This window comes from Chlorocebus sabaeus, chromosome X (assembly GCF_047675955.1).
Source record: "Chlorocebus sabaeus isolate Y175 chromosome X, mChlSab1.0.hap1, whole genome shotgun sequence".
Classification (NCBI taxonomy): Eukaryota; Metazoa; Chordata; class Mammalia; order Primates; family Cercopithecidae; genus Chlorocebus; species Chlorocebus sabaeus.
The window spans coordinates 48,785,432-48,812,205 of record NC_132933.1 but is presented as its reverse complement, the minus strand read 5'-3'; the positions used below and the strand labels follow the sequence as shown (position 1 = coordinate 48,812,205).

The following is a 26,774-nucleotide window of genomic DNA, read 5'->3' as shown; positions in this document are numbered from 1 at the left end:
AAAAAAAAAAAAAGCATAGCCTCTGCCCTTGAAATGGTTACATTTTAATGATGTTATTGAATCTAGATCATGGTACATAATAGGCTCACTGCACTTTGTATTTTCTATGTAGAGAATGTTGTATGCTGTTGTAGGCATCATTAATTTTACAATATATGCAGAAAGTATACTATTTAATTTAAAATTTAAACATTTCAATGGTACCAGTCAGAATAATTTAGATTATGCTATTGTAATAATCCCCAAATCTTGGTGGTTTGTAAAAGCAAAGTTTTATTTTTCGCCTATGTATTGTGTTGGCTAGAAGCTCTGCTCTGTGACTTTTCATTCTGCAGCCCAGGGTAATGGAGCAACCACCATCATAAATATTACCAGTCACTATGGCAGAGGGAAAGATAGCTGTGGAAGGCATCACATTGACAAATAAATGCTCTGGCCTGGAAGTGACATGCAACTGTGAGCAATGACTTCTGGTCACAAATAATTGGCCAGAACCATACACATGACTCTATCAATCACAATGGGGCCAGGAAATGCAGTCATATCATGTGACTGAAGGCAAAGAAGTCTAAGTATTTTGAAAACAGAGTTAATGATTACCATTACTATACTGAGTAAAAAGTGAAAATTACCCTTCAACCTCAGACTTTATCCACTCCCTTCCTAAGGATTACAGTAGTGTCAAAAATTCCAAACTTTTTTTTTAAGAGATGTAAAGTGATTTTACCTTTATTTCCTTCGCTTTAAGCCAATGATGAAATTTCACAGTGATTTCTGGGATAGGGGCAGAAGGAAGGTGGTGTTAAGAATCATCAAGGCTGTGGCCTATTCCCCACAGAGGTACAGGCAGGGTGGGCCCTCACTGGGGCAGCTGGAGGAAGCAGGTAGGTGATGTTCCCAGAGCATGAGAGCTGGTATGCGATGTCCTCCGCAGCTTCCAGCTTGCTCAGCTCGATCAGGCAGTCCCCTGCGGTGGCCAGTGAGTTGGGGATCAGCTCGGCTGCCATGGAGTCACCCTCAGCAGAGATGATGGTTGCCATTTTCTGCTGCTCAGCCTTTTCCACCACAAATCTGGCCCTCTCTGCTTCCTGCGGAGCCCCTTCTTTGACTTCCACCGCTTCTGTGAACTCCTTCCGGAAGGTTGGATGTGTCAAGGACACATCGTCCAGGATGAGCCCAAAGGTGGCTGCTGGCCCCGTAAACTTGTCACTCACCTGCCTGGAGAGCAGCTCTCTGTGGGTGATTAGTTCTCCAGCATCAAAGCCAGACAATACTGACTTGAAGATCTTGGTAACGATGGATGGCAGCACACGTTCATCATAGCCCTCTCTGATGCTGGTGAAGATGCAAGGAAGCTGGCTAGCGACAGGCCGGAAGAGGATGCGCAGTGTGATGTTGCCATTCTGTAAGTCTTTGCTACCAGTGATGACTGGCACGTTAGGTGGTCTAGAACAGCAGTCAAAGGTAATTGGTTTCTGTACCCATGGGATAAGAAAGTGAGTCCCTTCCCCTACCACAATGTCCTGTACTCCACAGAATCGGTCAAAGATGACAGCTGTGTGACCAGTATCCACATTATGTAAGGCAGAGTTCAGCATGCCTCCTACAACAACTAAGGCCAGGCCAAACTCGCCGATGGACTCAAACACTTTGACAGCCATGTTTTCTTCTGCTGGACCCTCTCACACCTGCTTCCACTCTGACCTCCACATGAATTCCCTAGCCACACATACTTCCAAACCTTTTCCTACTGATTTCCATACATATACACACACATTCTTAAGCATGCATATATACATAGATTTTTCCATTATATGTGGAATCATATCTATTTTTCATATATCTTGTAGATCTACCCATGTCTATCCATACCTCTCTATCTCAGTCTCTTTAATGGTTGTATAGTATTCCATAGTATGAATGTATCACCCCTACCCATGAAAAGGTATGTAGTCTGTTATCAGATTTTCACCATCACAATGCACACTGCATTGACCATCCTTGTATGTGCATATATTTTTATGCATAATCATTTGTATTGCGGTAGTATAGATTCATACAAAAGCAATTCTTGAGCACTTTAATTTTTGCCAGATACTATCAAATTGCCTTGTAAAATGCTGTCCTAATTTATAATGTCATAAACAGAATATGAATGAATTTTGAGAAGACTACTGACAAATACTTTTATTGATGGAAGAAAATGTTAGATGATGAGGAATTTATACACCACATCAAAAAATGAGTAAGACTCATTAATCAATGAGTATGATTGAAGACTTTTTGTCTAAACTGCTTGTAACACCTTATACCTACTACTTCTAGGTTTCCTGGCTGGAGAAACCCTGAAAAAGACTAGTCCCTGTCACACATAACACTTTTGATTTTATGGTCAGAACTCAAGATTATATCTTAATGATCAGAACTCAATACCTTTCCATATCCAGCTACAAGGGAGGCTGTGAAATGAAATTTTCATTTTTGTGGACTATGTCCTGAGCCCAAAACTGGGGACTGTGATCACTACAGAAATCAGAAAGAAACCCTATAGTTACTTATGCCGGTTTTTTCCTTTACACTTGCTTCTCCTTGTATACCTGTTTCTCCCTTATACTTGTTTCTCCTTCTGCTGTCTCTCAATGGTTCATCACTCACTATTCCTCTTATCTATTCCTCTCATTTGCTATGTCAACTTTTTGTGTCTCCACTTCTAATTTTTTCTCTCTCTGCTTCTTCACGTTTTTTCTCTTTCTCCTCTACAATTTTTCCACTCACCTTTCTGTGTCCTATCCATCTGACTCTATCTTTTGCTATCCCTGTTTTCTTACTTGTGTGCCTTTGGCTATGTTGGTTTCAGTGTCTGTATCTCTTTATTTCTACCTCTGATTCTAACTGTTAGGGCTAACAACAGACTTGGCTGCCACTTTATGCAGTTATTTTCAAATGACAGAAGTGCTTGAGAATAGGCTAGATATAGGAATGCTGTAAAAAGAATTTCTTGATTGGTTGAAAGTTGGACTAGGTAACTATTGAGGTCCTTTCCAAATTTGAGTTTGAGAGCCAACTTTCTCTCTGTAGTAGATAGAATCTAGTTAACATTATTGAATCTCTGTTTTCTGATTGAAGAGCCAATAGGACCTCAGGGCCATCTCTATGTGGATACCAGACTTCATTGCAAATTACTATAGAATTATAAAATGTAAGAGATAGAGATAAATGTGTGTTGACTAAAGAACTGCCTTTCTCTGTGTATATGTATATATGTGTATGATTTTATACATATATATACACACACATATATGAAAACTTTGTGAAGATACCAAAATTTTCTCTGATTGCAAAAATGTAACAAGAAATGATTATAATTGTGTGCCATTTGAAACTAGCTGATATTTTAGATTGGGTCTATTAACTGTGTCCAAATATATCCATAAGTTAAATGTGTGTTGGTTTCTAGAGTCAAGAGTTTGCCATATAGGTACTGTTAAAAATTAGCATGAACCAGAAACCTGACATATCTGGTACTTTAAGGGAGGAAGGGAATAAAGTAAAAAAGGTAATTTGCAAACTGTATTTGAAAGTCATTGAAGCATAACATCATCATTACAATTATCTGTCAAAAGATTTAGTTCAATTACATTTTTAAAACTCTCTCTTGAATATGGCATTACTCATATCAGGATTTGATACTCCAATGAGAGGAATACTAATGCTTTCATTAGCCATTGTCTTAGAATCTTCATTCTTTAGAATTCATCACGTGGCCTTCTGGGATTTTTATATACTAACCCCAGGGAATCAGTAAACACAAAGCTCTCAGGGGAATATGAACTTCAGGAATAAGAACCATTGCTTATTTATAGCCATGGCAGGGGGGAAGATTTTTAGGAAAAAAAAGTAATTTGGAAATAATTGAATAACAGTATAATTGCCATCATAGTAGGTATTATACATGCTCCTCCTGTACACTTTCTTCACACAGCAGCAAGTTGGTTGTAAAATTACCAAGAGGAAAAAGTTATAATGTAATAAACCTAAATTTCAGTGTAAGGTTTCCAGGAGTAACTCGAGCTGCTTCTGAAACTTTTACTATTTAAACAGATGTGTGGGAACCGTATGTTGGGAGCCCAGTGGTCACTGTTGTAAGACATTCCTTGATCAGTGATGATATTTCAGGCCTACTGATGTTATAGGTGAACACTGCTAGGAGATTGATTACACTGGCCTTTATCTTTGACTATTTGAATTGAGGCAATTTGACAGATTTTCCCTTTCAACGGGAAATCTGAATCACCTACTGAACATGCTAAAAAATCACTTATTTTATTCGGTATTCCCTTAGCACTTAACAAATATAGGTTACTCTTCATTGTCTTGCACTTGACTAAGTACTCTGCTATGCATGTATCTTCACAGTGAGGTTATAGTTCCTTGAAGACAAGAAGCTACATTTTATAATCTTAGACTTGGTTTATGACTCCATAGCATCTAACTTCTAGGGCAAAAATTATTCAGTAGTGGTTAAGAGATTGGGGTTTGTAGTCACACAGACCTACATTCAAATCCTTTTTTCATAATTTATTAATGTCATGACCTTGGGTAAGTCACAAATGTCAGTTTCCTGAAAAGTAAAATGGAGATAATAATAACTCATAAGAATGTTGAGAGGATAAAAAGACATAACAGTTTAGCACAATGTCTGGCCCACACAAAGTGCTCAATAAATTATAATTATTATCATAAAGTATAATAATTGTTCAGCAAAGTTTGTTAAATTAATTGACTCTTCTGTGGAAATGGGATTGGTAAATATATGGACTTAAAAACTTTATATGCTCAGTTTTTCTAATTCTGACTGATTTTAACTGACAGGAAAAGTAGCATATGAAATAATTCTGTAATTAACTTATACAGTTTCAATGATTATTTCCCTAGTCAAAGTCAAACATTAACTATTTTATTTCACAAAGAATAGGGAGGGGTGAATTAAATAGGGAAGTAGAAATATGTCTGCATCAGTTATTTTCCACATATAATATCTCTGAATATCAGTTATAAAATATAGTTCATGTTTTTGGTGATTATGATCACATAATGTCCACTGGGCAAACAGAGTTTCTAAGGGCTTTCTCAAATCATCTTTTTTTTTTTTTTTTTGCCACCATTTATAAAATATCAGAATTCTAAAAATGATATTCGATTTTAGCAAGTTATGGTCCCTACACACTGTCAGCTTTCAGACAGAAATCATGAAGGTACAATCATGGATAAAATAGATTTAGGGTAAGGAGAGCTTGGCAGATTCCTAAAATCTAACCAGTATGGTTGAGTTGGTAACTAAGTGAATACATGTAGCAGGAAGTGCTATAGCAGAGATGAGCCAATGTTCTCAACAAAGTCACTGGGTTTATATAAGTTCTAAATTGAGAGGTAAGACAGAGCTAGAATGGGCACGTGGTTCAAGAAAATTTTGAATCATAAACCTTCCTTTGAAAGTCCAGAGCCTACATAATCATCTGGAGATCTGACAGATAAGGTCTATGGAAAACAAAGAATCCTGTGGAGTACTTAATAGTCTCTTCAGTCTTGGTTTGGGGTCTCCAAAAAGCAGAACTCTAAGGATTTGGATGTAGGTAGTTTATTTGGGAGGTGATCCCAGGAAGTACTGCAAAGAAGTGGCAAAGTCAGACTGGAAAGGAGGTAAAGCAAATAAGCAGGTTGCCACTCAATACTACTGGAACATACCAAAGGGTGAGGGAGCTAGGGTATTTATTCACCAACTTTCACAATTGATTGAGAATCATTTAGTGAATATTAACAACCTGGCACTTCTAGTCGTCTCCTATACTGGTCAAGCTGCTTTTGCAGTTAAAGAAGCCCCTCTGGCAGAGAAACATAGAAAGACTTCTGCAGATGACTATTAGAATGGGCCAAAGAAGACATGGACAGGGCATCAACAGTGTTTATGACAGCAGGAAATATGGTACCTCTCAGATTTGGATAATCCCATGTTAGACAAGAGATATTCTATTTCAAACAAATGAGTAACTTGAAAAAACACCAAAAGTTTCCACTCATTTGCATTATTTGAACATTTTATAGGATGTTATCTACATAGATTTTGTTCTTTTATTCATTAAAATATTTATTAATTAGTTATGTGTCAGGCTCTATGCTAGGTGCTGAGAATAAAACAGTTAGTGACTAAGTGGCTGCCCTCATGAAGTTTACATTCTAGTGGGCAAGGAGTAGGTAAAGACAACCAAGCTAATAAATTTAACTGGTTCATTAAGTGTTTCAACTCATTGGAGTATGAAATTGAAATGGTATTGTTTTTCCACTAATTGCTTTTTACTGTGTTCTGTTGTATTTACCCTCTTCCACTGGGAGATTAGGACAATGATAAACATTTCAATCTGATTCTATAACTTTTTAGCTGCTTTCAGATATTAGGAGAGTCTCATGCTGATTTTAAAGCTTTGGCTTGCGTACTCCAAGCCCCTATCTGATGCAAATACTTCTCTTCCTTTTTCTTCAAACAGATGGGACATATGGCTCTAGTGGCTAGGAGTTTGGGGATGTGTATGGTAGCCTTTCATACATCTCTTCTTATTTCTTCCCTTTCCCCTGTGCCTGTTTTGGTATTGCCTTGGGAGGAGAGTTGCTGGGGAAGAGGGAGAGGAAAAAGACAGATGCTTGTGACTCTGTGTGCCTTCTTCTTGGTTAGTCATAATTGCTCTTCTAGCTGTCTTTGGGCACTATATAAACAGGTAGTTATAACAGCCTGCTGATGGGAGGCTTCTCTAAGCATCTCCTCTGGACATTGGAAATCCGTTGCAAGATTATTACATCTTCTGTCAGACCTTCAGCTGGTGCCATCATATCTCTTTTCACATGCATTAATCTTGCCCCATGTTGCAAAGCCTCTGGCAAGAATTGTATAGTTATCTAGTCCAACTTGGACCTTTGGGCATATGTCAAATTCATTTTCCATACCTCTTGGGACCCAGATATGACTGTGTGTTGGGAGTAGGTGAGAATTAGTCTCCGTCCTCTTGTCTTCTGGAAATCTCCAACATGCCACCTCTCCCCAGGGTTCTTTATCCTAGCTCCAGTGGTGCAGGTAAAGTTCAGCATGTCTAATGGTAAATATATGGTTAGCTGGGAAAGAAAAAGCCTGTTTTCCTTGTCAAAAGGTAGCCTTCTCCTCCTTTCCAGGTTCCTTTGTTTATTGATGGAGTTGAGGTGAGGTGATATGGAACTAGCTGCATTGGTTCATTGTGCTGGTGGCTTCAGACATCAAACTGGAAGTTTTCTGAATTTAAGATATCAGGTAGATCTTTGAGGCCAATTCTGGGAAAAGAGGATCCTACCAAGCACTTGATATCACTGTTACTCTTATATTCTGGGTAAGGCTCTATACCTTTAGGTACAAACTAATTATTAAAAAAAATCTTTATATAGAATACTGGACCTTTAAATGTCATTCAGAGGCTATTCTCACCTTATTTCAGTGATAGCTGTAGTTTCACCCTCATACCTCCCATTGCCATTTTTGTATCTTGAATTTATCACGAGCCCAATGTACCTCAGTGGTGCTTATATTCTGATTACTTTAAAGGACCCTAGTTGAGCCACCACACAGGTAACCAATTTACTGAATTTTTTTTTTTTAACTCAATAGGGACAAAAAACTTAAAAATGATTCCCCCCGCCAATGCCTACTGGTGGTACTTTACAAACTCCTTTCCCTGTTATGGGATGGGGAGACTTAATAACAGCTTGGTTCAATTCCATACCCTTTTCAGTTATTTTTGATTTTGGAAGAGTTTCATTCTAATTGCTTGAGACTCAATACTGTTCATTTAAAAATGAACTCAAAGTTGTGTAAAAATTCTTCATATCACATAAACAACTGTAAGTGCTGATCAGTCTTATGAATAAAACAAGCAAAGAGGTGAGCTAGAGATTGACACAGTTAAGATTGGGTAGTTGAGAAAGGCCTTTTTGTGGGACTGAGACATGTAGGATGTTAAGAAACTGTATGAAGAGTGGACAGTATCTCAGGAGGAAGACAAAGTGCAAACGCTATGAGAAAAAAAAAATGCCTTGGCACATCCCAGGAACAGATAAAACGACCATCGTGGCTGGAGCATAGTCAGCAAGGAGGAGAGCTTTGTGAAATAAGATCAAAGAGGGACCTGGGGGCTCCATCTACAGGACATTGAAAGTCTAATGACTTGAAATTAGGTAGCGTGATGTCTCCAGCTTAATTCATTTTACTTAGGATTGTACTGGCAATGCGGGGTGTTTTTTGGTTCAATATGTCCTTTAAAGTAGTTTTTTCCAATTCTATGAAGAAAGTCATTGGTAGCTTGATGGGGATGGCATTGAATCTATAAATTACCTTGGGCAGTATGGCCATTTTCACAGCATTGATTCTTCCTATCTATGAGCATGAATGTCCTTCCATTTGTTTGTATCCTCTTTTATTTCGTTGAGCAGTGGTTTGTAGTTCTTGAAGAGGTCCCTCAAATCCCTTGTCAGTTGGATTTCTAGGTATTTTATTCTCTTTGTAGCAATTCTGAATGGGAGTTCAATCATGATTTGACTCTCCGTTTGTCTGTTATTTGTGTATAGGAATGCTTGTGATTTTTGCACATTGATTTTATATCCTGAGACTTTGCTGAAGTTGCTTATCAGCTTAAGGAGATTTTGGGCTGAGACGATGGGGTTTTCTAAATGTACAATCATGTCATCTGCAAACAGGGACAATTTGACTTCCTCTTTTCCGAATTGAATACCCTTTATTTCCTTCTCTTTCCTGATTGCCCTGGCCAGAACTTCCAACACTATATAGTTGAAAAGAAGTAGTGAGGGAGGGCATCCCTGTCTTGTGCCAGTTTTAAAAGGGAATGCTTCCAGTTTTTGCCCATTCAGTATGATATTGGCTGTGGGTTTGTCATAAATAGTTCTTGTTATTTTGAGATACGTTCCATCAATATCGAATTTATTGAGAGTTTTTAGCATGAAGGGGTGTTGAATTTTGTTGAAGACGTTTTCTGCATCTATTGAGATAATCATGTAGTTTTTGTCTTTGGTTCTGTTTATGTGATGGATTACATTTATTGATTTGCATATGTTGAACCAGCCTTACATCCCAGAGATGAAGCCCACTTGATCATGGTGGATAAACTTTTTGATGTGCTGCTGGATTCGGTTTGCCAGTATTTTATTGAGGATTTTTGCACCGATGTTCATCAAGGATATTGGTCTAAAATTCTCTTTTTTTTGTTGTGTCTCTGCCACGCTTTGGTATCAGGATGATGCTGGCCTCATAAATGAATTAGGGAGGATTCCCTCTTTTTCTATTGATTGGAATACTTTCAGAAGGAATGGTACCAGCTCCTCTTCGTACCTCTGGTAGAATTCGACTGTGAATCCATCTGGTCCTGGACTTTTTTTGGTTGGTAGGATATTAATTATTGCCTCAATTTCAGAGCCTGTTATTGGTCTATTCAGAGATTGAACTTCTTGTTGGTTTAGTCTTTGGAGGGTGTATGTGTCCAGGAATTTATCCATTTTTTCTAGATTTTCTAGTTGATTTGTGTAGAGGTGTTTATAATATTCTCTGATGGTAGTTTGTATTTCTGTGGGGTCGGTGGTGATATCCCCTTTATCATTTTTTATTGTGTCTATTTAATTCTTCTCTCTTTTCTTCTTTATTAATCTTGCTAGCAGTCTATCAATTTTGTTGATCTTTTCGAAAAAAGCCCCTGGATTCACTGATTTTTTAAAGGGATTTTCGTATCTCTATCTCCTTGAGTTCTGCTCTGTTCTTAGTTATTTCTTGCCTTCTGCTAGCTTTTGAATTTGTTTGTTCTTGCTTCTCTAGTTCTTTTAATTGTGATGGTAGGGTGTCGATTTTAGATCTTTCCTGCTTTCTCTTGTGGGCATTTAGTGCTATAAATTTCCCTCTACACACCACTTTAAATGTGTCCCAGAGATTCTGGTACATTGTGTCTTTGTTCTTATTGCTTTCAAAGAACATCTTTATTTCTGCTTTCATTTCGTTATGTACCCAGTAGTCATTCAGGAGCAGGTTGTTCAGTTTCCATGTAGTTGAGCGGTTTTGATTGAGTTTCTTAATCCTGAGTTCTAATTTGATTGCACTGTGGTCTGAGAGACAGTTTGTTATAATTTCTGTGCTTTTACATTTGCTGAGGAGTGCTTTACTTCCAAGTATGTGGTCAGTTTTGTAATAAGTGTGACGTGGTGCTGAGAAGAATGTATATTCTGTTGATTTGGGGTGGAGAGTTCAGTAGATGTCTATTCGGTCCGCTTGATGCAGAGCTGAGTTCAACTTGAATATCCTTGTTAATTTTCTGTCTCATTGATCTGTCTAATATTGACAGTGGGGTGTTAAAGTCTCCCATTATTATTGTGTGGGAGTCTAAGTCCCTTTTTAGGTCTCTAAGGACTTGCTTTATGAATCTGGGTGCTCCTGTATTGGGTGCATATATATTTAGGATAGTTAACTCTTCTTGTTGAATTGATCCCTTTACCATTATGTAATGGCCTTCTTTGTCTCTTTTGATCTTTGTTGGTTTAAATCTGTTTTATCAGAGACTAGGATTGCAACCCCTGCTTTTTTTTTTGCTTTTCATTTGCTTGGTAAATCTTCCTCCATCCCTTTATTTTGAGCCTATGTGTGTCTCTGCACGTGAGATGGGTCTCTTAAATACAGCACACTGATTGGTCTTGACTCTTTATCCAATTTGCCAGTCTGTGTCTTTTAACTGGGACATTTAGCCCATTTACATTTAAGGTTAATATTGTTATGTGTGAATTTGATCCTGTCATTATGATGTTACAAGGTTATAGTAACAAAAACAGCATGGTACTGGTACCAAAACAGAGATATAGACCAATGGAACAGAACAGAGGCCTCAGAAATAACACCACACATCTACAACCATCTGATCTTTGAACAAACCTGACAAAAACAAGAAATGGGGAAAGGATTCCCTATTGAATAAATGGTGCTGGGAAACATGACTAGCCATATGTGGAAAGTTGAAACTGGGTCCCTTCCTTACACCTTATACAAAAATTAATTCAAGATGAGTTAAAGACTTAAATATTCGACCTAAAACCATAAAAAGCTGAGAGGAAAACCTAAGCAATACCATTCAGGACATAGGCATGGGCAAGGACTTCATGACTAAAACACCAAAAGCCATGGCAACAAAAGCCAAAATAGACAAATGGGATCTAATTAAACTAAAGAGCTTCTGCATAGCAAAATAAACTACCATCAGAGTGAAGAGGCAACCTACAGAATGGGAGAAAATTTTTGCAATCTACCCATCTGACAAAGGGCCAATATCCTTTGGTGGGAGTGTAAACTAGTTCAACCATTGTGGAAGACAGTGTGGTGATTCCTCAAGGATCTAGAACTAGAAATACCATTTGACCCAGCCATCCCATTACTGGGTATATACCCAAAGGTTTATAAATCTTGCTACTATAAAGACACATGCACACATATGTTTATTGTGGCACTATTCACAATAACAAAGACTAGGAACCAACCCCAATGTCCACCAATGATAGACTGGACAAAGAAAATGTGGCACATATACACCATCGAATACTATGCAGCCATAAAAAAGGATGAGTTCTTTTCCTTTGCAGGAACTTGGATGAAGCTAGAAACCAACATTCTGAGCAAACTATCGCAAGGACAGAAAACCAAACACCGCATATTCTCACTCATAGGTGGGAATTGAACAATGAGAAGACTTGGACACAGGGCAGGGAACATCACATACCAGGGCCTGTCGTGGGGTGGGGGACAGGGGGAAGAATAGCCTTAGGAGAAATACCTTCAGTAAATGATGAGTTAATGGATGCAGCAAACCAACATGGCACATGTATACCTATGTAACAAACCTGCACATTGTGCACGTGTACCCTAGAACTTATAATAAAAAAATACAAAAAAAGAAAAAGTCTAATGAAAGGAGTTCAGATTTCACTCTAAATCCAGTGGGAAGCCGCTGAAAAGTTTTAAGCTGACATGGTTTAACTGTGAACGTTCATGTTTTCTTCTATTTGCAAAAAATAAAGCCAGAAGTCACCAGATTGTCATTGTTTCTATAATGGAGTTTTGAAAAATGTAAAATTATAAGTGCTGTTTTGTTGAGGCCAAGATTTGTGGTTCAAACTTCATATTCTTTTTTTTGGAATTTTCAGCTGTCAAGAAAAGTGAAGGATGAAGCCACCATTTCTTTTGGCCCTTGTGGTCTGTTCTGTAGTCAGCACAAATCTGAAGATGGTGTCAAAGAGAAATTCTGGTAAGTTTCTGGCAACTTGCCACTATTTGGTCAAAAATGTGTGGTTTTGTGAGCATCCAGAGGGCACCCGTGCCTTTAACTATGAATATCTTTAAATAGAAGCACTCGTGTTCCAGTTATGTTGGAAAGTAGCCAAAATAAAATTGATGTTGAAGCCTACCACTGAGAAATTGTTAGGAAATCAGTGGAATTTTGTTAAACTTCAATGACCAATATACTCTCAGTGGACAATGAAATGTTAAGAGCCTACTTAGAGTTGGTTACATTTGCTAGTGAATAAATACCTGGGAGCAAACGTTTACAAATGAGAAGATAAGAAACCTTTAAAAATATACATCCTTTGCCTCCTAATTGAGTGTGGAGCATTACAATTTAAAGACTGATAAATATCTGGGTTTTATTTCCTTATAGTTGTACCCAATTGCTAACGGGCAAAGGTCTGTTCCCTCCAAGTTCAGAATTATTAGCTAATTGCCCGAAGAGGAATTTCTTGAGAAGAAATATCTATTCCTAGAACCTGTTGGTCTGGCAGGCAGCCATGACTGTACTAAGAGATTAGCTGTAACCAGTAGATAGTCCAATCAAAGCTTAATCATTGTTTAATAATACTTGGATATATATGTCTTTCAGTTTTGATTATACATTCTAGCTGTAATTACAAACTTTGCATGAGATTTTAAGAATTGATTTTCTGTCTGTAGTCATTCCAGTAAGACATTGAGGAATGTCTTATTATATGGAAACAAAAGATTATGTTGAGGCTTTCTACTGGCTTCTAATTCAGTTATTTCTGAGAATTAAATGTATTTGCTTTACTTTCTCATTAAGTATCAAATCTAGGCAATAAAATGTATGCTTACTTTTCAAAGCAATAAATGCAGACTAGGGGGAGGTGCTTGGAGTTTGGTTAATGCTTGTTTCCTGAAGTAAGAATACTTACTAATTGAAATACCTAACAAATAGTGTTGTCTTCAATTGATAGCATATTAATAAATCTTTCCAGAAGTGGGAGATTTATCACAGACTATAAAATAGAGTAACACTGCTGAAGTCCAAAGGATCCTGGAGTGATAAAGATAGGGCAATATATTGTCTTTTTCTCTTATAGAATCAATTCTATATTTAAATTACTTTTGTATGTTGTGACCCTCTTTCAGTTGAATTTATGTTTAATATTTTACCTATTATCTCTCCAACTCAGCAAATCATTCATGGCTGCCTTTCCTTGCTTTACCTTTGAAATGCCATTTTTACTTTCAATCTTGGTTTAAATTGATGGTTGCTGAAATAAAATGCTTGGAGAGATTTCTTAGTAGCAAACATAACCTGTTGAACCAGATTGCATTTTCCTCACTTGGTCATGTCATAATGTCTGGAGCAGATCCGAAAGGAAAAAAAGAAACAAAGGTTTAAAAAGTCATCTGTACTATGGTAGCTTAATTGAAGTAAAATCCAAACTGAAAAAAAAAATAAGTTGCTGTCAATATATTCTGTCTTATATCTTGGTTTGCTTATTATACAAGAGAAGAGAGGCTGTTAAAGTGTGTATACACACACACACACACACACACACACACACACACACACACACACACATAGCTGGGCTATTACAGGTGGCTCACACTTGTAATCCCAGCATTTGGGAGGCCAAGGTGGGTGGATTGCTTGTGCTCAGGAGTTTGAGACCAGCCTGGGAAACATGGTAAAACCCTATTTCTACAAAAATGTAAAAATTAACCAGGCATTGTGGTGCACACCTGTAGTCCTAGCTAATCAGGAGGCTGAGGTGAGAGGATGGCTTCAGCCTGTGAAGCAGAGGTTGCAGTGAGCTGAGATCATGCCGCTGCACTCCAGCCTGGGCGACAGAACCAGACCCTGTCTTAATATATATATACACACCCATACATATGGAAGGTTATCATTGATGCACAGATGTCATTAAAAGATCAACTTTTTAATGCTTTGCCTCTTTATTTTTGCTTGTTAAGTGTGAGGCTATTTGTGGCTTACTAGGGGTTCTTAGCTTTGTCTTCTTAGTATGGACAAATGGTATCATACCTGCAGTCAGCTTCATTGAAGAAACATTACCCAAAAAGATATTTCACTTAGAGTCAAAGTGTTAGAATGGTTTTAGTCTCTGCTTCCCCATCCCTTTATGCTGCACACCCACTCCATCCCTGCCAGGACAATAGCAATTGTAATATCGGAACAAAACTTCTTACAGGTCTCTGCAGTTGGAATCATTTGAATGCACAGCTGGTTCTTTTATTTTATGCCTTACTGCTTCTGTTTATGGTGTATATGGAGTAGGCAGAAAAGACTAATAGGTTGGTGTTAGTTTGTGCTTGTCTCTGTGTGTGTGTTTTGTTTGTATGTTTGCTTATTGTTTCATAATGCAACAAAGATAGGGCATGGGATGAATAAAAGACATCCTAAGTTGCTGATGAAAACGAGGATACTTTGGAGCAGTTCTTTTCAACTCTACCCTTCTGTTTAGTCACCCCCATCATAACCTCTTCTCCAGCCCTATACCTCTGTTAATATTATTATTTTATGTAGAAAATGTAATTATTTGCACTTTCATTATTATAGTCCTATTTGAGTTACCTTATCTTTTGAAGAACATTAAAAATGCTTTGGCAAATCTGTAGTACAAATTTTTGCTTCCTGTAGCTTGTGAAGTCGTTTGCTCATTGCTAATCAAAGAGATCCAGGTTTAAGCTCGCATGGATGTTCTTCATGGAATCACTAATGGATCACCAAAACTCATAACTTTTATTTTTTTCCCCTCTTCCCTTCCCTCAAGTCAAGAAATGAAAAATGATTGCACCCTTTATTCATTAACATTTATGACTGTTTAGTGCCAGATGTGAAGCTAATTATAATGATTTCTACGCAGTTCATTGTAGACACAAATCCCTTTTACTGAGATCCCTACAACTGCTGTTGCTAATGGCACAAGACAGAGAAAGGACCAAGGGTGGAAGATTTTTCTTCTGCACTTGCCAAACATGGAAAAGAACTTAGTAGCAGATGTGAGTTAGGTTTTTGGTTTTTGGGGGTTGGTTTTTTGTCTTAATCTCCTCTGGGCACATATTGAAGCAAACCTGCTTTTTGGTGGTGTACATTTTTTAGAGGTGATAGCACAGGCTATGTTTTCATGTAATGCCCATTCACACTGGGCAAGTTCAACCATCAACCCTGGCTTGGGAAACAGCAAAGATGGCTCTGAGATGGCATCTAGGGTCTGATTGCTTTAGAACATATTAAGATGTACAGCATTTAATTTTAAGGACTATAGCTGATTATTCAAGTGTAAGTTTTTTGTCTTCTTCACATAACACTCCTTCAGTATTCACTTTTTATAAATTTAGGACTGGATAGATAAAAGACATTTGGAAAGCCTACTCAATCAAAAACAAGTTTACTTAAAGGTGTCATTTCTTTATGGCAGGAAATTGGCTAATATCTTGATAGTCAATGGCAGAAATGGCCATTTCTTTTCCCTGTAGTGGACACAGGTACCTAAAACTAATTTTTAATAGGGTGGGTGGGAGAAATTACTCTTCCTCAAGAAGTCACTCAAGACCTCCTATTTAGCTATTTTTTAACCTGAAAAACGTGTCCCCAGAATATGCACGGACTTTATTATTTGGGACATTAAATCATCCCCTTAACTTTCTTTTGGCTTTTGCTGCTGCTACTCCTGCATGAAAATGTGAACCATGTTATGCAATTGTTGGCATTCAGTTCTTCCAGCATGGACCTCTGTATCAGAGAAAGCATCAGTCTGATGAACGGATATGTCAATTTTCAACCCAAATTGGGTCATCTTGCAGTCAGTTCATCTGGAGGATGACCTAGCACAACAACTTCTCAGTGTTGGGAGGAAAATTGCAGAGCTACCTGCATATCTCAATCAGCTAGAAAATGTAGTCTCCAGTGGTAAGGGAAATGTGAAGACTTGCTGGCACACAGTGGGTATTTAAAGATGTATTTTGGATGGACTTGAACAGAACCACTCAGTTCCACATAATGAGAGAATGGCTTTATTTGGGGCTTTGGTTTATAAAATTATGATATTTTCTGATTGTTGATGAGGAAATAACAGCTTGTTTTCACTAAAATGCATTTGTTTTAGAATTTCCAGTTAGATAGCTGAGGAAGACCATAAAGGCAAAAGTAGAGGTTATGTGAGCTTACATTTCTGGCAAAAGCTAGAAAGGGACTCTTATACCACTTCCAAGTATAAAGAAAAGAACTTCTTTTGTGAAATTTATTGTTATAGAATTAAAAATAAAATTAACCATGCTTTGAACCCTCAGAGGAAGCAATAAAATGTTTTATTTAAAAATCCTGGTTAGAAGTACTGTTGCTCTGTGGATATTCACACTATGCTTTTAGCTGTAGAGTGTAAGAACACTAGAAGTTAGAAAATCAACAATGTGATATTGAGATCTCATCTCCTAAATGTATTCTAATGAGCTAAGATCAAGGAAGAAAATACATCCCTATGATTTGTTCTTTAATTGAAAGGGACAATCTGAGACTTGGTACTTTTATCTCTTTAATTAGGGTGACTTCCCTGGAGGAAACTGGATCTTTGAAGGAAGGGAAAGTGGTACTTGAAGAATTGGTTAGATCATTGGAAGTGACATAGGACAATGTTTGGAGTATAAGACAAAGTTTAGAGCAACTAGATAATAGGCAGGGATGAGAGATATCGGTCAGAAAGAACCTGTGGCCAGAATTGAGCTGAGTGAAACACACTTATTGAATAAGTTGAAGGGGAAATAATTTTGGGGTTCTTATCATTGAATTTTATATGGCCAAATGCACACTTATTGAACTGTTACTGTATGTGCAACATTCCACTAGTCCTGAGGTAGGGCTGATGGGGAGTGAAAATAAATCAAAACTCCCTTGTTTAAAGTACTTAATATCATTGGGATCAATGAATGGCTAAGCAAATAATGGTTTTAGGGTTAGGGAGGGTGGAGTGTAGGTCCTGTTCTCTGGCATGTTCCATTCTCTAAAGGTAGGATGTTTCTGGAGTTTTAGCTGGATGCCCAGATGTTAACAAGATATTCCCTAGCACTGTTAATCCTTTAATATTTTCTTCCGTTATCAACTCTATAGTGGTCATTCCCCAGTGATAAGCCTTTGGCAGTCTTTTCAAGGGCATGTTCAGTCCAGTTCTCAATTAGGGATGCATAGAGAACCCCCACAGAGATCTCATGGGCTCCCCTCTGGGAAGCTTTCTCCTTTTACTGGAAGTTCCAGCCATTTTAAATGCTTTGAACTCTGATCTCTGTGACTCCAGCTCAGTGATACTACTGGGCTCTGTTAGGACTCTAACTCACCAAGCCATAGTTGGGGAATTGTGCCCAGTCAGAGCTGAGTTGATTGTGGGGCTCACACCGTTAGTCTTCCTTTTCTCTGAGATAACAGCTTAACACTGCCTGAATACTATTGCTTTACCCATTTCTTCCACTTTTGTTGTTGCTTACTGTGGGAGAGTTAGTCTAGTTTCAGTTACTTCCAGTTACCTTTGATACCCCATCATTCTTTGGGTGCTTTCTGTCATAAAGAAGTTGTGCTAGGGTCACCTTGGTACTGATTCTTTCTAGTGGAAAATTATATTTAGAAACTTCTTTTTTCTTTTAAATCGTTATTTCATTGAGATACTTCCAATTCAAATCCAGCATCACAGAGCTCTTCCTTACCTTTCTCCATTCCATATTTGTATTTCCTTTTTCCACAATGAGAACCCTCATTCTCATCAACATCAATATATTTACTTGTTTTGTCTTATAAGTGATACAAAATAGTTTGAGTGTCTACACCAAAACCACTACAAACAACAAACTTACTAAAGTACAAGATATTTTATAATTCTTTTTGTCTTTAGAATTCATCACATTAAAGTTGTACAGTCAGAGTGATATGTTCAAAACTTGCTTGAATTAATTTCTTTTTCTCTGTGGTCATGTTATTCATTCAATATATAAGTAAGTTAATTTGTGTTTCTATACAATTTGCTTTTTTATCCTTTTGGATTAAATTTTATTTTTGAATACATAAAATGTTTATATCATTGGAAATTCAAAATTATAGAAAAAATAATAAATCCAAGAAGTCTCACTCCCATACCTATCCCTTCTACCTGGTCTCACACATGTCCTAGTTGTAATTAATTCTTTTAGTTTCTGATATTTCCTTTCTTTTGCTTTTTTGCACAAATGTGTATATTTTTAGTTCCACTTGTTTCATACTAGCAAAAAATAATTACTTAATTTTTTGGTTCTTGATTTTTTTTCACTAGTGTATCTTGGGAGTCAATGAGTTTTGGATTCTGTTAATATTTTTTCTTATTACAAATTGTGTATCATGTTTAATGAAAGTTAAAATAATATTGAAGTAGAAAACTCTCTTGTTAATATCCCTGGAGTTAACTCATAATTAATTTTTTTATAGAGTCTTCAAGATAGTTTCTTTGTATATTTATGTATATAGCTGATTTATGTATCCTAAATTATATGCATTTTTCAAACTTGAAATCATACTGTACATACTATTCTCCAACCTGACGTTACTTCACATGATATATCTATAACTTCTAATTCTTGACACTATATATCTAAATCATATTTTTAAATACTGTGAAATATTCCATTGTGTGGACTTATGATAAAATTAAACCAGTGCTCTATTTATGGAAATTAGAGTTTTATCCCTAGGTTTTGCTATTGCAAAACAATGCTGTGAGGAGCACCCTATTACACAGATCTTAGTACACTAGAAGAGCAAACATTTTTGTAGGCTAGATTCCTGGAAGTGGAAATGTTGGATAAAGTTTTTATTTAAATTTTTAATTGATACTGACAAATTGTCCACCAATGTCACTGTGCCAATTTTGCCAATCTACATCCAAATGAAAAACATTTCATTGTTTACTAAAATCCCCAGGTTGGCCACTATGAGTATGTTCTTTGGATTCAAATAACCTTAGAAGTGTGTGTGTGTCTGAGAGGTAGAGATAGAGAGAGAGAGAGAGAGAGAGATATCAGCAGCAAAGCAATCCATACGTGAAAATCTCTGCCTATTCCATTAAGTTCGGCAACAAAGAATGGCAGAGAAGAGAATGTGAGTTAACAACTAAGTTCATTATTATTTTGGTTGTTTTACAACATCAACATCTGATATGTTTGAAATATTAAAGTTCTTTATGACACTGGTTCTCTTTAAGTGAAAAGGTGTAGATAATTAAGCTAATTATTTAATGAAAGCTGGAAAGTCTGAAAACAATTCCATGTGGGGATTTCATCCAGCTCTGTAGCATCATCCAAATACAGAAGTCACCAAGCTTGGTATCATGTTGGATTTGTTACTGTTCATAAGGTTAAAGGATGAGAGAGAAGGAAGAATAATTGAGCCTTCTATTAATTTTGATGTTGGGATTTATCCCATCCATAAGAACAGCCAAGAACTGCAGTGAATGAGCTCCTTTCTACTCTGTTGTTTTGGAATGAAAAGATATTTTATCTGCCAGAGTGGAGACATGCTTTGAATGTCTGTTATTTCTGCTAGGTGAATTTCTATCGTAACCCAACTCATGTAGGCACATCAGTCTAAAGTTCATCCCTTGTGGCTTTACTGACTTCTACAGGTGTAATTTGCCCTAAACGAAATATGTGCTCTGCAAAAGCACGGCCTTAATGCCTATTGTAGTTTGGTCCCTGGAGAAAGCTAGCACCCAGAGATTTCTTAGAATATGCATGACATTCCTAGTCTATGAGAGGGACACTGAATATGCAGTTTTAAACTTCCGTTCATATTCCTATTCTTTTCCTGTTTTTGCTTCCATATATTTATTTGAGACTGTCATAGAGAAGCATGACATTTTGTGAGGCTCGCACCAGGACTATTTTCTAAAAGAAATGCTTTGACATTCGACGACCTTCCCCCAGGCTAAGAAGAGTCAGGCCCTGCCTCTCTCTGTGGGTGTGAGTTATGAGAGCTGTATTGTAAGTGTGCTCTCCCTAAATGGTTACAGACAAGAAACACATGGTTTTAAGAGGCATCCATTAAACCCTTGAGATGAATGGCATGTATTTGGCATCTCTATTTTGTGGAGAAACAAGACAGTGGTTTCCTGAAATGAAATTCTGCCAAAGATTGCCTTAGAAATAGGGCATTTATTAATTCACCAAACATGCAAGCAAACTAAATGCAAGCAAGCAAAATAAAATGTCTTATGATGGGTCCCTCTGAGTGATTCAGAAATTGACCAGACATGCTTTTTGTCCCCCAAGAAACAAGTAAATCATAGGGGGAAGGTAGAAAGTAACATGCATTGAGTGCTCCTATATGCCAGGCACTTTACATACATTGTCTCCTAATACAAAGACATTGAAGTAGGTAGATCCTACTCTTGTTCTCCACATAGGGAAACTGAGGCTTAGAGTAGCTCAATAATTTGACCACTCTCTTACATAGCTAGTAATTGGCAAAGCCAGGATTTAAACCCAGATTCATCTGACCCCAGAGTCCTGCTCTTAAACACTTGTCCATGTTGTGCCTTTGTGTGGATATCATTAGCCTCATTTTAAAGATGAGAAAACTGAAGCTCAGGGAGGGTGAGTTTATCTGAGGTCTCCAACCATTGAGTGGAAAATTTAGGTTTCAGATGATCAACTGATTCCAAAGTTTATGCTCTTTCCACAACACCATGGATATGTCTTATTTACAACTCTTATAAAATGCATAATATAATAGTCATATAAGAGGCATGGATATAGTTCATATCAAGGAGATATTATTTTCAGCTGGGTGTGAGGGTGATTAGGGAAGGCTTCATGGGATGGGCATCATTGGACATTGACTGTGAAGACTGGATTGGGCAGCCTGGATTGGGAATAGTGACGGGGGATGGTATTCTGAGCAGAGGTTATAACAAGAGCAAATATGTGGATGCATAAAGTGCAGGATATTGTTGAATATCAAGTGTCCCAGAGGACAGTATAAGATTCAACTAGTTAGGAAACATATTTGTTGAGAAACAAGTAGCTAGACAGATGGTGTTTTGAATACCTCCACAATTTTAAAATTATAGGATATATATTGAATCCAGAAAGGAAATGTTGGTTAAGGCGCTTTAGATTGGAAGACAGGGGGCAAGGTTGCTGAGACATTCTAGTTCTGCGCTATTGTTTCTGTTCACATGCTTTACATTTGCTATAATAGGAAGGTTCAATCAAAGCTTTGTTTTCAATTATAAAAATGTTTTGAATAAAAAAAAACCTAAGTAAGGCATTACCCTTAATTAAAAATCAGAATAAAGCTTATTTGTATCTTCAGCTTCAGAGAATTAATGATTTTTTTTTTTTTTTTTTTTTTTTTTTTTTTTTTTTACAGTAAAGGAACTTGTTTCTGGTCTTAACATTACCAGCAGGTGGCACTGTAATACATTCCTTCTGTAGCTGTGAAGTAGCATTTTACCATCCCATTGCTGTCTTCAGAGTCTGAAATTAGAAGGAATAAAAGCTTTATAGTCACCATAGTGTGATTGGTCTAATCTTTGAACACATGTACTAAGCATCGCCCCCACAACCACGATTCTTTAGTTTTTGAGAGCTATTCTGCTTAGGTTCTCACTGAACTACCTCTGAATCTTTTCATTTTTTTCCCCAAGAAGGTGACTGTGAGGCATAGCTCTCGTTACTTTTCAAGTAGTTCTTCAAAGTTAGGTATTCAAAAGCCAAAGGCAGGAGAAGTTATGAGACTGGCAGATTTTACCTTTGGCACTCCCCCTTGCTACTTTGCTTTTAATACCTTTGTTTCTTGTGCATTTGGCCCTCCCCAAGGCTAAAGAGAATTCAAAAGATTCACAGTTTTCTTGACCTTTACTCAGAACTTTCCTATTCTTTGATAGGTGACAACAGTTTAATCTTTAAAACAATTCAGACTGATACCCTGAGACACTACTGAGCATTCAGTGTTATTGGACACACTTCTTCCTTTTTGACACTCTCTTATTCTGCTCTAGTGACATCATTTTATCCTGGTTTTGTCTGTGTCTTTCCGGCCATTTTTTTCCCAGTCTCCATCATTATCTCATTTTCCTCTGCCTATCCCTTAAAAGTTGCTTTTCTCCAGCATTTTCTCCTTGTTACTCTTTTAACAAACCACTCCATACTTTCCCAAAGTTTCTACTCCCTTGGTATTAACTATCTACCCTCTTGGTGCTTCTCAACAGTGTCTGCATATTAGAACCACCTAGGGAGCTTTTAAACCATATTCTTGTGCAAGTACCATCCCCAAAGTTACTGATTTATTTGGGCTGGGGCCTCGGAATCTGTAGGTTTTTTGTTCATCTATTTGTTTTAACTCCAAGGTGATTCTAATGTGCAGCCAGGGATGAGAACCCCTGACCTACTGAGGTTTCTAGCAATCCAGTTTTTATGTCTCCTCTGAGTTACATGCATTATTTTCCTTCTAGACATCTTCCTTTGGCTGTCCCACAGACACTTTGAACTTCAAAACTCAATTTTTAATCTATTTAAATTCCACCCTTCTTGTGTACCCCATCCTGGTTAAAATTACATTATCATTCTGTTTGGGCCAGAATATACATTGTGACTCTCAAATATACCATAAGTTTCTATATTCAGTGATCACCAAGTTCTGCAATTTGAATTCTCAAATATCTTCTAAACTATCTGTATTAGCCAGAGCTTTCCAGAGGGAAAGAACTAATAGGATACATGTATATATGAAAGGGAGTCTATTAAGGAGAATTGACTCACATGATCACAAAGTGAAGTCCCATGATAGCCATCTGCAAGCTGAGGAGGAAATCAGTAGTGGCTCAGTCCAAATCCAAATGCCTCAAAAGCAAGAAAGCCAATGGTGCAGACTTCAGTCTGTGGCTGAAGGCCTGAGAGCCTCCAGCAAATCACTGGCGTAAGTCCGAGAGTGCAAAGTCCAAAGAACCTGGAGTCTGACGTCCAAGGGTGGGAAGCATCCAGCATGGGAAAAAGATGAAAGCCAGAAGACTCAGCAAGCCAGCTTATCCCACTTTCTTCCACCTGCTTTGTTCTAGCCATGCTGGCAGTTGATTGTATGGTGCCCACCCATACTGAGGGTGGATCTGCCTCTCAGGTCCACTGACTCAAATGTTATCTCCTCTGGTAACACCCTCAAAGACACACCCAGAAACAATACTTTATCAGCCATCTAGGCATCCTTCAATCCAATCAAGTTGACACCTAATGTTAACCATCACACCACTCCAGCCATGTTTTTTTAAAACAAATTTTGACTTTTATTTTAGATTCAGGGGTATACATATGCAGGTTTGTTACCTGGGTACATTGTGTGATGCTGAGGTTTGTGGTATAAATGGTCCTGTCACCCAGGTAGTGAGCATAGTACCCAATAGGTAGTCACCCCACACTTCATCCTATCTGTTGCTGACCTAGTTTAGCCTTTCATAATTTCTTCCAGCCCTTCTACGTTACTGCCCATTTTCCATAATAATTGCAAATGGTGTTTTTACTTGTTTGCTTGTTTTTAATTATAGATGTACAGCAATTTCAAGCATTTATTCTATTGTCTAATGAACATTTGTAGATCAACTACTAGATGCAAGACCTCTACTTATGAAATAAAACTCTTTTGACTCCCTATTGCATACAGGATAAGGGTAAAATGCCTTGTAGCATATAATATATGGCATACAAGACCCTTAATTTATTCCTTAGTTCACTTATTCATTCAATAATTAAATATTCAATGGCACATAATAGGTACTATTCTAATTTTTATATAAATATAAAAACACATGTTATATATGTATGTATAGGTATATACATATGCATGTGTACACACACACACACACATACACACACAAAATTCATTTAGGCTCCAGGCTCCTCAGCCCTATTTTTGTACCCCTCAGCCCTATTTTTGTACCCCTTGCATAGGCCACACACCTCTTCACACAAGAGCCATCCTGAGTTATTTATCATTCTGAAAAATAACTGTTCACATTCCCAGCTCTGAGCATTTTATCTTGTGCTTTTCTTCACATGTGAATCACTTCCCACCTTCTCTGCCTTTTGATAATACTACTCATCTTTGAAGAACCATTTCAAATGTCATTTTCTTTGCGTCCCTTTCATTGGATTGCCCCCATCCACCCACCTCTTCCAGGCAGAATCAATTGTCCTTCCTCTGTGCTCCTGTAGCATTTTGTTTAGACTTCTATACTGGAACTGATCATATTGTGATCTAGTTATTTGTATGTCTGTCTTTGCTCCCAGGTATGGTGGGAAAGTCTACCTGGTAGACTGCCTTGTATATAGTAGTTGATCTACGAATGTTTATTAGATAATTGAATAGATCCTTTTGGATTACTGGCACCCTAGCAATCTTTAGGAGCAGAACACATGAGATTGAAAGTCATGAAACAACCTTGAAAAAATGAGTATTCCACCTATCACAGTTTGGAATTGTGGCCAGAGAACAGCCTGCCTACTCTCAGGTTTTGCTGTTTTGACAAGGAGGATTTATCAGTGCAGTGAGGGCCTTTGAAACTCTATCCTCATCTGCAAAGCCCACATTCACATAGACTTTATAGTTCATAATGAGATTTTAATGTCTGAACACCACCCACCTCAGTGGTCAGTGACTTGGCTTATTTATGATTCACGTGGTATGAACTAGCTAAGAACAGAGAGCATGGTGGGCTGGGAAAGGGCAGGCCAATTGCTTTCTTTTTCTTAAGAGAAAATATCATCTATATAGCCTGGAATTACAAAAAGCCTTAAGAAAATGCTGTGTAAATGAACAGCCAAAGTACCTTCCTGCAATCTAGACCATGGGATCCCATATTTAAACTTATGCCTGTGCTACAAAATATTAGACAAAACAATACCAGAGGCAGAACGGTGGTGAACAGTTCTTAAACCAATGTAGAGTAAATATTTGTGGTAGTGTTTTCCTTTACACAGCAGATGCAGTAAAATGACAATATAAAGGAAGTAGAACCCCAATTGTCAGGGGAGTAGGAGGGCCTGATTTTATCAGCATGCTGTTCTATTGGCTACATCTAAGTTAGCCTTTTTATAGAGCCACTCAATCTCATCCTTCCTTTTTACTTGTGTTCAAAGTCAAGTCTCCCAGCTCTTTGAGCTCTTCCTCAGTCACTCAAATTTCTTCTTTTATAGTAGATCCTAGACTTTTTTTACCTCTTTCCATTTTATTCAGTCCCTAAGTGTCATTCTCAAATCCTTTGTGTTTCACCTAACTACAGCTTGGCCAAAGCCGTTGCTACTAATTTCAGTTTACTTAGAATTAATTCAATTGTTCAACTCCCATTTATGAGCGAGAACACATAGACACAGGGAGAACAATGAGAACACATGGACACAGGGAGGGGAACATCACCCATGGGGCCTGTTCTGGGGTGGGGGGCGAGGGGAGGGATAACATTAGGAGAAACACCTAATGTAGATGACAGGTTGATAGGTGCAGCAAACCACCATGGCACGTGTATACCTATGTAACAAACCTGCATGTTCTGCACATGTATCCCAGAACTTAAAGTATAATAATAAAAAAAGAATTCAGTTTTCTTAAAGAGCTGATCAATTTGTGTGGAGATGTATAAAATCTGATTCTGAACTAAAGAAACCTACCTTACATCCTGATTAGATCTTTAATGTCATAAAAATGAAAACTGTACAGTGAAGGGGCCCTTAGCACACAATTGTTTAAAATCTACCCGTTGTGTACTGTACTTTTGTACCTTCCTTTTCTAGTTGTTCCTTCAAGATACGGACTAGAGCCCATGAATGACACTAAAATGTGGCTCAGCTACTCATCCTGCTGATTAAAAAAATAAACAGGAAACACATCACTTCTGGTGAATGTCATGACCAGGATGTTAGATAAAAACACCCTTAGGGGTCTTAACAATTTGTTGCCAGAATGACCTTTGTTTTTGCAGTTGTTTTTCAGTCTGCAAAGGGCCTTTCCATTTCCTCTTAGGAGGTATGAACACTGACCACAGCATTCTGAGGCCCAGGCAGTGCGGCTTAACTCTCTTGCATACAAAAACAAGAGAATAAACAGTTCTGTGTCCTGGGTAATCTCACCTTTCTCTTTCCTAATGTGGTTTTAGGATTTTTATCTTTGTACTTCTATTCCTTGAATTTTATGATGGGGCTTGTCATATTCTCTGACTTTTCCTGGATTTTATTAGAAATCACTTGTATCATCATGCTTTTTGGATCTACCACTTTGGATTTCGTGCCCTTTTTGCTGCTCTTGGTAAGAGCTTTGTCTGCCATTTTCACATTCTTGATTATTTATGCTGCTTTGAATGTCCATTTGAGAAAGTGATCAGAT

The 26,774-nt window shown here is 37.6% G+C and overlaps 2 protein-coding genes across 2 annotated transcripts in view; one reads left to right on the top strand and one right to left on the bottom strand.

Annotated features, from left to right (window-relative positions):
• Positions 1 to 26,774, top strand: part of IL1RAPL2 (interleukin 1 receptor accessory protein like 2) — a 1,280,701-nt gene that overhangs the window by 77,262 nt on the left and 1,176,665 nt on the right. Inside the window, exon 2 of the mRNA XM_073013177.1 lies at positions 12,259 to 12,359. Within this exon, the coding sequence (XP_072869278.1) occupies positions 12,278 to 12,359 (82 nt within the window). The 5' untranslated portion in view covers positions 12,259 to 12,277. The remainder of the gene's footprint in view (positions 1 to 12,258; positions 12,360 to 26,774) is intronic.
• LOC103232438 (prohibitin 1-like) lies at positions 763 to 1,714 on the bottom strand. Its single transcript, XM_007992452.3, has 2 exons — positions 1,116 to 1,714; positions 763 to 825 (listed from the first exon to the last, which is right to left on the bottom strand). The coding sequence occupies exons 1-2, from the start codon at positions 1,659 to 1,661 to the stop codon at positions 763 to 765; spliced, it is 609 nt and encodes a 202-aa protein (XP_007990643.3). The 5' UTR covers positions 1,662 to 1,714.